The 12,797-nt window shown below is 40.9% G+C and overlaps 1 protein-coding gene across 2 annotated transcripts in view; it reads right to left on the bottom strand.

Annotated features, from left to right (window-relative positions):
- Nucleotides 1-12,797, bottom strand: part of drosha (drosha ribonuclease III) — a 129,741-nt gene that overhangs the window by 12,734 nt on the left and 104,210 nt on the right. For both annotated transcript variants that reach the window (XM_044105227.1, XM_044105228.1), the window contains exons 28-31: nucleotides 8,992-9,074; nucleotides 6,465-6,568; nucleotides 3,718-3,810; nucleotides 1,414-1,460 (exon numbers count right to left, since the gene is read on the bottom strand). In XM_044105227.1, coding sequence (XP_043961162.1) covers nucleotides 1,414-1,460; nucleotides 3,718-3,810; nucleotides 6,465-6,568; nucleotides 8,992-9,074 — 327 coding nt within the window. The remainder of the gene's footprint in view (nucleotides 1-1,413; nucleotides 1,461-3,717; nucleotides 3,811-6,464; nucleotides 6,569-8,991; nucleotides 9,075-12,797) is intronic.

Raw genomic sequence — 12,797 nt, 5'->3', positions numbered from 1 at the left:
ATGCAAGGAGAGTACGAGGCGGCGGCGAAACACGATGGAAATTGCTGGTGGATGTGTTTGTGAGAGCCGCGTAATTGTAGTTTTACTTGGCAGAGAACGAGACGTCGTAAACGCCTCAAACCCGCCATTTATTCCCCTTAAGTGCCGGTTGATGAAAAGACAATAACAAGATGAAAAACAGCCAGGGAGGGCAGCGGCTCATCGGGGACGCATCAGACGCACTCCTTCAAATCTGAAGAGCGGCGATGAGTACATGAGAGTCCATCAGGGTGTGAAGAAACATGATCACACAGGAGAAAAAAAGCCACAACACAAACTGTGCATCACTGACAAAAACATCCTGCCAGATGATTGATGGTTAGCTTCCTGGTTCTCCGTTTCTGGCTCGGCCTCCCGCCCTGCTAACACTCAACAGGGACAGTGCAGCATCGTCAACAGAGTGAATCAAATGAGACACAGAGAAACATTAAGGCTGTTTTCACACCTCACAGTCCGGTAGAACGGGTTCGATTGGGGACCAAAACTGCAACATTTGTTACACTTTCAGCTGCTGTGGTTCTCTTTCACACTGCACTGAGTCAAAGAAACCAAACCCTTTGAAAAACCTGTTCCCCTCCTCGCCTGTGGGGGCGCTGCACCTAGAACCACTAATTGAAACGCCAAAACGTCTGAAAGACACTGAGCAAAACTTTCTTCTTTACAAAATTTAAATAAAAATAGAGTAGAGCTCTATACAATCCTAGGGATTGTAGGATTTCTCTTTTGTCTTGGTGAAAGATCACACATTTCTCCCACTAGCTATAGGCTACCATATTTGATTTGGTTGCATTTACCCAGAATCCCCTGTGCTGTTGTCCTCTTCCTGCTTTTGGAGCAGTCCCCAGTCTGCTTGGTGTTCACATGTACATTCAAACCGAACCAGAGTTCACTTCAGCCAAACTGAGACCGAAGTTTGATGGCGGAACAGAGTTAGCTTTATTAGAGTTAGCTTTGCATTCACACTTTCCCAAACAAATCAGACTTTATTCAGACTGGACAGACTGGAGTTCAACTAAAGTGGACTAAACTGTAAAACATTCAGTCAAAATTTTAATTGCTCTTTCGTTTTTATAAATACAAATTAAAAGAAGTCAGAGGCCTCCTCAGATTCGTTGCAAAACTGACTGCTACTGGAGATCCTTCCTGCCATCCCAAGCAATTCTTTTAAAATACTTGGGTGATATTGGGATGTGTTATAATTTAATTTCCATTTGGGATAAATGTAGGTTATTTGAATTTGAACATTCCCAGTCTGTCAATCAATGTGTAAGGCTGAAGAGCATTAGCATGTAGCAATGAAATCCACGAGTACCAAGACAGACACATTGAGAAAATATCTAAAGGAAAGTGTGTTTGTGCTGCTGAACAACTCACATTTTTCAAGCGCATCCATCGCAGCTCCCATTTCAGCCTGTTGGATGCTGGATTAGAGGGAGACAGAGACACACAGGCAGGGAAGGATTTTAGCATATTCAAAATGGGACTTTCTGAAATTCTGTCAAAGAAAAGAAAAACAGGCCCGGTGCTGAGAGGATTATCAGGAGGGCATTATTTTTATTCTTAGCGCGTCCTTCTGCCTGACAATCGCAGGTACCGCAGTGCACTCACTTCGGAAAGCACCGGGCGCCGTTTGCGTCTGCAACTCGGCGTCGTCCTGCGTGTATTATGTTGATCGTAGCCTCAGCATCAAAGGTGGCTGGAAGCTTAAATCATGTAAATACAAAAACAGTGCGCGCTCTGAGATTCTGCAAAAGGGACAAACTTATCGCCAGCTTAGAGCAACAGAGACTGCTTTCAAGAGTGAATGGATGGATGGATGGATGAGTGTGTGTGTGTGTGTGTGTGTGAGAGGATGAGATGTTTGATGGATTTAGGTTTCATTTCTCGCAGGCTCAGCTGCGGCTTTAGCGCCTCCAACCCTGAAAAGGCCGCCGTGTGGAGATTCACTTTCTCTGCTCTGCATGAATACAGGAAGTGGCGACGCACAACAACAAAAAACAGGTTGCGCACTGCAAAACATTACCAAGTATTTTTGGTCTAATTTCTATAACAAATAACTTAATACACTGAAGACAAAACTGCCTTGCAAGTAAATTTTTAGCAATACCTAGAAACCTGTTTTAAGTGATCTTTTCTTAAAGGGGACCAATTATGCAAAAAAAAAAAAAAAAAAGTCAGTTTTTGACAATAAGTTAATATTACCAGGTAATTTTGGTGTCTGGAAAATGAGCCGTTTCAAAAACTCTGGAGAGTAGCGTCACAAATCAGCAGGCAATGCACCGTTACCTAGCAACCACAGCCGAGTTCTGCCGTTACCTAGCAACCAAAGATGAGTTCCAACACATTTGGTCAGCTGGTTTTCACATGCACTGTATAATGGCTGCTGGAAAAGACGAATGTCTTACCATTCAGAAACCACTTGCTTGTTTTTTGAGGAGGAGGCTCTACTAATGCTTTTCAAAGAGGTACGATTGTATAATTGCGTATCTGTGTGCAGCCACTTTCACGTCCGAGTGTAAATGTAGAGATTTTGGGGCGTGGCCAGCAGGAGATCTTTTGGATTTAAAGTGACAAGACGCCCTAAAACAACTCTTTATGAACTGAGCAGACTGAAATCTTTTTACCCAAGAATGATTTTGTGCAAAAAACATGTTGGACATGTTTTGTATAGACCACAGACCGATTCTCAACTGTTCACAGAAGAATAGGTCACCTTTATTATAATCCTGCAGATTATTTCACTCATGGTAAGACGTTTTCCCCATGCTATCAGTGAAATAACCCACCAGTGAAACAAGTATGTTTTTAAAATCAATATTAAAAAATTATTGTTTTAAACAAACTCCACATTTGTTACTTATGAATTAGTTTTATTTTATTTCAAGTGTACCAACATGTTTCCACTTGCAACTAGAGCAAAAATACTTGGCAACATTTAGATTTTTTGCAGTGTAGACGGACGGTGAAAAATACAAACGCTTTCCTTCGCGTCCTGCTGCGGCCGCAGGAATCCCAGGTGCAGCGTCGCATTCGCTTCTGAGCAGCAAAGTGATATTTTCATAACAAAATTTATGTCAAATCAATAATGAATTGATTCATTTTCATTGTGCATAATGTCTCTCCCAATAGAGCTGAGCTTAATTGCTATAATAAACGGCATCAATACAGCGAAGCCATTATTCTCATCCCATTAGTAGAGCACTGAGAAGGAAAGCAGCCGGTTGTTGTTGGATGTTTTTATTCTTATCACAGTTTTCTGAACATTTTTCATTTCAAAACTTCGTCACCTGTTAGAAACAAAGATGGAAGAATACATGGAAAAAATGGAGGTAGAATAAAAGAATAAAGGAAAAGGAAGCAGAACAAAAAAGGAGGGTAGTAAGAATAGGAAGGAAGGAAACAAGGGAAGGATACAAGAAAAAAGGAAAAGAAGAGAATATGGAAAGAGGGAGAGATAAAAAATGGAAGGACAAGTTTGGAATGACGGCAGGAAAAAGGAAAGAAGAAAGGACTCACTGCGAGGGAGGAAGTGATGTAGAGAACATGGAGGGAGGGAATAATGAAGGAGAGAAGGAAAGATAAAAGGATACAAAGGAGGAAGGGAGCATGAAAAGAAGGAATAAATGTTTACAGGATGAAACTGGGATTATTAACTGGGAATGAAGGGATTTTTCCCACCTTGGGCCTTTGCCACAGCCGATGCGTTCTCCTTTGAAGTAGACGGCGACCGTGTACGTCCGGGCGTGCGACGGCCCGACCGTCTGCAGCGTCCTGAGAACAGGAACGAAAAAACAAAAACAAACAACCATGAGTCCAGAAAATTCAACTGAAGCAAAGAGAGAGTCGCTTTTTGAACAAGCAAATGGTTTGAGCTGCTGACGAGCAAACGAGCGATGATGAAAACGAGCGACGATGATTGTCGTCTAACAGAAAAGAAACGGCGACTCCGTTTCATTCCTGCAGGGACGGCAGCACAAACACGCCGCGACTCAACCGAATGTTTCACAGCGTTTACTTATTTCAGCGGATCGATCCGTCTTTAATGCCGTGTGAAAATTATGACGGCGGAATCAACAACGCAGCGAGAGCGAGCCGGGTTCGGACCAGAACTTCCTGTTCAACAGGAAGTACTGACGGCCTGCTGCGACGGAGCGGATCAGCCTCTCCTCTGGTCCGCCGTCTGACTCCTGACCTTTGACCTCTGAGAGGAGAGACAGCTGGAGGTCAGAGAGCATCAACAGAACCGAGTTCTCCAAGAGATTTTTATAAAACTGAGTGAGGAAATTACAGAGATTAAAAGACTAAATAAACCACAGGGAAGGAAGGAAGGAAGGAAGGGAGGATGATGGAAGAAAAACAAAAGGAAAGAGGAAATAAGAAAGAAAATCAGAGAAAGATGGAAGAAAGATAGTACAACAAGGCAAGAAGGAAAGAGGGAAGGAAGGATGGGAAGAAGAAATAAAGATGGAGGAATCAAAAGAACAGAGGAAGGAAAATTAGAAAATGAGGAGAAGACAGATGAAAATAGGATAGGATAAAAGGAAAGGAAGAAAGGAAGGAAGAAAGGTAAATGACAAAATGAGAGAAAACAGAAGAAAGGACAAAACAAGGAAGGAAGGAAAGAAGAAAGGAAAGGAGGACAGGAAGAAAATAAGAAAATGAGAGCAAAAGGAAGAAACAAGGAAGGGAGGAGGAAATAAGAAACAAGAAAGGAAAAAAGAAAATGACAGAAAGACAGAAGAAACTAGGATAGGACAAAAGTAAAAAAGGAAAGAAGTAAAACAAGGACGGAAGGAGAGAAGAAAAATAAGAAATTTGGGGCAAAGACAGAATTAAATGGAAGAAGGAAGGAAAAAAGATTAGAAAGAATGGAATAAATGAAGTAAAATAAGGCAAATAAGGAAGGAAGGAAAATAAAAAGCCTCATAAAGCTTTGATTTGACTTCCATATTTTTCCAGGAAGTGAAGGAACGTCTTCATCTCGACCTGCAGAGGTCAGGCCACCTCAGCAGGAAGTCAGGATTACCCGACCGGCCCCTGGTCTCTCCGGAGCGGCGTTCGCTCCGGGTGAATCGTTGAAACTCATCCCGCCGCGGCGCTCCGTTTGTTTGTGCTCGGCGTTCTCGCGGGCGGCGGATCGCTGACTGCGGCGTCAGAAACCAACGGAAGTAGGAGGAAAGCTAAAGCTGAAAAGACGCGCGGATAAACACGGAGCGGGACAGAAGGAGCCGATTGAACATCAACGCAAACTTCTGTCTCCTTGCTGACCTCCTGTTTTCACGCCAATAAAGGCCGTTTCTACGTCTCTATGGCAACAAACGCAGCATCACGGCGGCCGTCCCAAGTCTTTTATAAAGCTCGACTTCGTGTTGAATGAGAGGTTTCGGCGGCCATGTTTATTTATCACGTCAGCGACCTTCAAATCAGAGGTCAGAAACGTTCTGGGACCAACAGCGAAGAAGGGAGTCCTGCAGGAAAACAGATTTTACTTTTCTAAACATTTACAGTGAGCAAAATAACAGGTTAAACAGCAAAGCTCTGATTTTAGAGGGAAACCCATAAATTTAGCATTTTTAGTGACAGAGATCATCCTTATGGGTTTTTGGACTTGTTTTCTTACTTTTGGACAGCTGATATGATGCCGTTACACTTTGCAACAGTTTATATCTCACTAAACAGAGTTTCTGCAGGTTTCACCAGCTGAAAATTAAGACTTTTTAAGACCACCATGAATGAAAATTAAGACCTTTGTCACAACCGAAAATTCTATATTTTACGATGCTCTCGCACTAAACCTAGAATTATAATATAGATTTGCACTTACCTGTAACAGATGCAAAACCCCCCAAAAAACTAGCAAAGTCACATTAGCAGCTAGTTAGCATCGACCACTTTGAGTCACATTGCTAATAATATTATTGTGAAAAACCTTTTAAGGACAGGATTACTTTATGAAATGTTAATGCTTAGATTTGCATTTTTCCAGAAATGCCACTAAAATCTGTTTTCAGAAACATATCAAGTGTTTTAATTTAAGCTCTGATAACAGTTTATTAAAAAATAGTTCAAAATCCAACATATGAAAGATATGACAGCTAATTTTAGGTGAAACTAGCTTAGGAAAAGAGAAACAGGGCTTAAATTTATTAATTTCCTAAAAACAATTTAATTTAAAGTAATTTTATTAAAAATGACAATTAATCAGCTACATAAAAATAAAATTAATTAAATTCTGAGTTGCTAGCAGCTAGCACTGGCTAGCATTTATAAAATGTGTTTATTTCATAGTGAATTGTAAGGGAGCACGTTCCAACTTTGTTTTTGTGAACAGTTTGACGGTAAGTGGCTAGGAATAGCATCACAGCTTGCCTCGACCAGCTTGTACGTACGCGGCGGGCGCTGCCCTGACTTCTCTGAGCTCTTACTTGTACAGCGGGATGTCGGGCTCCTTGCCCTCCGTTCTCAGGGTCAAACAGCACTGCTGCAGCTGAGATTTGGGGTCGTTCCAGTCCTGGTTCAAAATAAACTCCTGCAACACACAAACCACTCATTTCATTTCGATCTGTTTTTCCTTTAAAAGCCATTTCTTTGAGAGAATCAGTGTGCTGAAAGTTAGGACCCCTCTCCTTTGGCTCTTGCTTTTATTTCATTCCCGCCATCCCAGCGCTTTTTATAAAGTTCCCCCTTTTGGACTCACTTATTTGCTCGCTCTCAGACTGGCTCTCCATCTGTGTCTTCACAGTGGGTACAAATCACAAGCTACTTAAGACAAAAGCCAATCCCCGGCCAGAAATAAAAAGTGTCTGGGAGTCTCCCAGGTGTGCAGCCCTGATACATTTTTCCTATCCAAGTGGGACTTCTAAAAGCCCTTCCATTAACAGGGAAGCAGCCTTGTCATAAAAAGGCAGACTTTGAATGCAGAACTGTCTGCTCCTATTAATTTTCTACAAAGAGTGCTTCTGCTGCTTGTGCTCCCTTGCTCTCGCTTTGCTCTACATCTCTGCTGGTCCTGCTTCTCTTATTTTTCCCTCCATCCAACTTTCTCCCCCCCCCAATCTTGCTGCAAAAACACAGAAGCTTACCAAGTATTTTTGGTCTAGATTTTCTGAAAATATCTCAGTACAGTTGAAGTAAGATGAAGATTCCTTAAAGGTGACCTGGTATGCTTCCTTGAACAGGTTAGGTTAGATCTGTAGGCGGAAATTATTCTTAGATAATCAAGTTTTAGTTAGAACGAGAATTTTTAAATCCAAACAAGCTGCTGCTGTCCACGCCCAAAACCTCAACGTTTACCTTACATCTTTGAAAAGCAAAAGTGGAGCCTCCCGCACAAAAAAAAAAGAATGCAGCAAATGGTTTCTGGATGGTGAGCCAACAACAAAACACTTGTCTTTTCCAGCAGCCATTGAACTGCGCATACGGAGGTTAAACCAGCTGACCAGACGTGCTGGAGCTCAGCTGAGGTTGATGGACTTTGCTATGGTTGCTAGGTGACGGGCAGAACTCTGCTGATTTGTCACGTTGCATTCGGAAAGTGTTTGAAACGGCTCACTTCCCAGACACCAAAAAAACGTGAACTTATTGCCTAAAAAAGTTTTTAGAAACAGTTGAGACCGAAATGGAAATACAGAAATGTGCAAAGTGTGAATTCTGCACAATGAGACCCCTTTAATTATATTTCATTGATAAAAAAAAAATAAAGTTCCACTGGTAGATTTCCACTTTATCAATGGATAATGTTAAACAAATATTAAGGAGTTATTGGCTTAAAACAAATATCTCAGAACACTGGAAATTAGACAAAAAATAACTTTTCAGCAAGCTTGTTTGGAGTCAATAATTCCTCAATAGTGATGATAAAGTACTGGTTCCACTAGCAGATTATTTTAAGACATTTTTCTCATTTTATACATGAAATAATCTGCCAGTGGAACCAGTACTTTATCAATATTGAGGACTTATTGACTCAAAACAAGCTTGCAGTAAAGTAACTCGCAAGTTTTGTCCTTTTTACATGACATTTGCAGTGGAAACTAGACTAAAAATACTTTTGTGTTTTTGCAGTGCTCCTGGGTGGTGGGAGGGTTCCACGCTCCTTCAGCGTGAAGCAGAGGAATTTTGATGTTTGGAAATGAGCACAAAGCCCACCTCTGCTGCAGAACAAGCCACTCCTGTTGCAAAATGCCCCTCGATCTGCATCATCACACGGTGCAGCACAAAGGAGGGAAAAAATACGGCAAGGTTGGCTCTCTATTTCCATCTAAATTGGATGAAGCAGCACAGTGTGTGACGCCGTCTTTCCACAAGGCTGTGTAAGGAGACGTGCTGGCTGTTTCACAACTTTTCCTCTTGGATGTGGAAATGAGGTGCTCTCTTGCAGCGACCATGACGCAAAACTCAGCTCCTCCAGAGCTGAGGATTCTCCCTGGAGAGCCACACCAAGACAGCAATTAGCATGGCATATCAGACCGCTGCAGCAGCCTCACAAGGAGAGGTCCAGGCTGTGCGGGTTACTCGCCATGTGTGTGTATCTGATAGTTCTGCAAGCAAGTGTGCAATCTGGGGTGTTTTCTCTCTAAATTTGGACTCAGGGCACTTGAGGATAAAAAGCCGATCTGGCCGCAGGAGTTCTGAAACACACTCGACTTCCTCTGCCGCAGTCCTTAGATCAATAGCCAAACGCTGATGAGCAGCAACAACACCCCGACGCATGCATCTCTGCAACGTTTGCGCTTTCCATTAAAAGTCGACTGGAATAGCAGCGCGAGCCGCCATTATGAGAGGCATTCGAGAGCCAAGCACCACTTCAGGGCCCCTGCATCGATCAGGGCCCGGCCATTAGCTACCTCCTCATCATCATCATCTCCTCAGCGCTTTTCTCTCCTTAAGGTGCCCTGCTCGGCAGCGCATTGATCAGGCGCGGCCGCTGAATGGCCGTCGATAGGTGCTCACCTTCAGCCGAGGGAAAAAGCAGACGTTCATGAAGGTGTGAACGTACTCCAGGTCTTTGTCGATGTAGAGAGCCGCGATGAAAGCTGCAACAACAAAGAGAGCACTTATAAAAGAGCAATAGAAGAAGAAAAAAGAAAGCAAGGTAGCCGGTGAATGGTTAAGAATTTGTTCTTAACAACAGTCTTCTAGTTCTACTTTGAGATAAATAAAAACTAAAAACTCAAGGCGGCAGCAGCAGACTGGAGTTTAATATGAACATTTTGAAACGAGAACCAGTTCTTCACAGGATTTCTCTCCACATTTCCACCTAATTTAGCAAAGTAGCTGCAGTCATTTTTAGGATGTTTTCAATGCCACCCCGAATTAAATACCCAAGAAAACTAAAAATAAACCAGAGGCTTACATGTAAAGTAGCGCAAAGGTTAAAAGTTTTTATGCACAGACTGTATCCAGACTCATATGTTGAAAAGTTTGGCATTAGAAGTGACCCAGAGGGGAATGTGAACAAAAAAATCTGCACTTAAACGGTTTGACTTTTACCTGACAGAACAGAAAAAAATACTACATACACAAGATAAAACCTTTACATTCATTTCAGAGTTTTTTATTCTGGAAAATGTTGCAGAAAAAACCCAGAAATATATTTTAGTTGTTTTTTTTTTTTGGTTTAATTTCACATCACACGGCAAAAACAAAATCTTACCAAGTATTTTTGTCTAGTTTGTAGTGCAGATATGCTGGAGCATTTTAAGACAAAAATAACTTGCAAGTAACTTTTCAGCAACAGAAAGTTGGACGTGAAATTATCTCCATGTGGATCTAGCACTTTTCCCATTAATACGAAGGAATTATCCACCTAAAATAAACTCCCATTTCTTGTGGAAGTTTAACTTGCAAGATAGTTCCGTTTAATTTTAATTGTACTAAAATATTTCCATAAATAAATAGACAGAAATACTTGGTCAAATTTAGTTTTTGCAGTGCTAATTGTTGTGTTTTAATGCATATTAATATGTATTTGTGGTTTGAACTGTTAAAATAAGCAGCTATAAGTGTTTTAGACGGGATCTCAAGTGGATTTCAGTGATTTGTCTGTAAACTCTGTTTCACTTCAACAATCCAACAATTATTGACAACTCTCTGTTGATGTATCCCATAAAATTCTATTAAAACACACTGAATCTTGCGGCTGCAACTTGATAAAAGGTGGAAATGTTCAGGGGGTATTAAACTCCCAGGCAGCCCTCTTTAAGATGAAACTGTACGTCAAACTGCAGCGCTTCCAACTCCGCTGAAAAAGATTTCAAACGTAAGCAGAGGTCATGCGGTGTCATCTTCATCTCTCTGCGGCGCCTTTTGTTTTCCCATTTGCCGCCGCCGCATTCACTCATCTGAGCGGCTAAGACAGCAGGACACGAAGAACGAATAATAGGTAATATTTCAGTGGGGCCAGTGAGGGGCCTGCTGCCGCCTCGGGGCGCGACTCTTCATATAGAGAAGAGCTGAAATCATTTCCAACGCTGCCCTCTCCACTTCCTCCCATGTCATCAACTCTGCTCAAGCCCACAGAAAAAAAAAAAAAAAAAGATTATTTTTTAAAAATCTGAGCGATGATTTGAAAGGCAAATGATATGAATCACAGTTTGGTTTTTCATCATTCAGGAAGTGTTTATTCCCAACTTCCCATATGCCTCGGTCCCAGTTTGCTCTCTTTCTGTTGGCCTGACGCGGACGCGTCGGCTCGATCCCAATAAGAGACATATTTACTTGTGTTATTCATCTTTTAATCTGGACAGACGAACAGTCTTCACTCTGGGCTTCAACTCAACTGTAGGTTTGGCAGAGATGAGAAGAAATCTTTTTGTCTTTATTGGGATATTGGTGTAAATAAAGCTCCATGTGGCCCAATCAGTAAAGATGTTTGAAAAGCTCTAAAATTAATTCATCTTTTCCTGGAGAAGAATTATCGAGAAAATTTAACAATTTCAGTCAATTCGTTCAAATGTGGAAAAAATATCAGGTTAAAAACATGTAGACCGTCTGGATCTTACGGGTCAAAGCATTTAGCATTGATGTTTGCATACAATGGTGTTCAAAGTGGGGATCGGGGGCCATTTGTGGCCCTTAGACTGATCTTTTGCGGTCCCACTGACCGTAAGATCAAATAAATTAGGACAAAACTACAACTTTTAAATTAAATTTTACATACTAGAAAGTTAAATGATACATTTCCAGGCTTCCTGTTTTGTCTTTTTCTGTTGTCATGGTAACTGGAACCACTCATTGAATCGTATGCTAAATTACAGATCGGCGCAAACAAATCCACTTTTAATTGCTGTAAACTTTTAGCAAGAAATAGGAGCTTATTTTAAGTTACTAATTTCCTAATAATGATAAAAGGTTCTAGTTCCACTAGCAGATTATTTCAGTTATTACAAGACATTCTTTTCATGAAACAAGTGAAATAATCTGCCAGTTGAAGCAAATATTCACCAATAATAATCTATTATTGACTTTAAACAAGCTCCTGTTACTTGCTGAAGTTACCTACATGTTAGTTTGGCCCTTTTTCAAGTCTTAATACAATATTTGCACATAAAACTAGACAAAAATATTTGGTAAGATTTTGTGTTTTTGCAGCTCGGATAAAAATACAGCAAGTTTTTTCAAAAGAAGACCAGCAATAAATGATGTATTTATTTAAGATAATGGATGAAATTTGTTTCAGATTTCTTCAATCAAGCCCAGAATAACAAGCAAACTGGTTGGATCTACGATCAGATTCCTACAAAACAATAAAATTGGATTATTATATTTGTTTAATTAAGGTAGTTTACTGTCTAGTAGCATACTAAACAACATATTTGGTGATTTTAGTTTTTAAAAATGATATTCTGGCCTTCGAGGCACAAAGTCTGCAGTTTATTTCTGCTATTGTTATACTGAGAGCTGCATCTTACATTAAAGTCTGGAGTTTGCAACAATAGCTCCATGTTATAAGTGAAATAACATGAGTGAAAAAAAAAACAAAGCAGTGATTGATTGATTTCACCTGTCTGCGAGGGAGCTGGCAGCTCGGTTTACATCCCGCAGTGAAGCGCTGGCCTCAGCCCTCCCATCAAAAATAATACAGCAGCCTAATGATCCCAGAAAGTTGTGATTATCAGAAGCTGTGGTCCAGCGCAGCCTGCAGGACAAACCGTAATGTCCCTTAATGTTGCTGCTGCTGCTGCTATTTTTTCACCCCTGGAAGGTTTCTGAAGTTACGGACCGGAGTCTGGTTCTGAGTTTGTGGGTAAAAACGTCACAAATGGTGACGAGAACCAGGATTTAATTAGCTTGATTTGGCTGATGTGACGTTTGAAACATTCAACTCGTTGGTGAAACAACTATTAGTCGATGTTATTGGCAGAAGAACTGAAAATATAAAATACTTCCTCTGTTTCTTCAGGTCAAACTGCTATCAGTGTAAGAAAACGGAATAAACATTGTTGCTTCCTTGAACGGTTTAGGATAGGTGTATATGCTATACAAAATATGTCTAACATTTTTTGCACAAATTTATTCTTAGAAAATGAGATTCAAAATGAGCTGTTTTAGGCCCTCTGTGACTTTAAAATCCAAATAAGCTGCTCCTGCCACAACCCCACAACTCAAAGTTTACACTCGCTCGTGAAAATGGCTGCAAACAGATACGCAATTATATGGCCATGTGTTTGAAAAGCAGAAGTGGAGCCTCCTGCACAACCAACAAGGATACAGAAAGTGGTTTCTGGATGGTAAGTCAACAACAAAACTCTTTTCCA

Source organism: Gambusia affinis, linkage group LG21 (assembly GCF_019740435.1).
Source record: "Gambusia affinis linkage group LG21, SWU_Gaff_1.0, whole genome shotgun sequence".
NCBI classification, from domain to species: domain Eukaryota; kingdom Metazoa; phylum Chordata; class Actinopteri; order Cyprinodontiformes; family Poeciliidae; genus Gambusia; species Gambusia affinis.
Note: the sequence above shows the minus strand (reverse complement) of the source record. Positions and strands in the feature narration are given on the sequence as shown.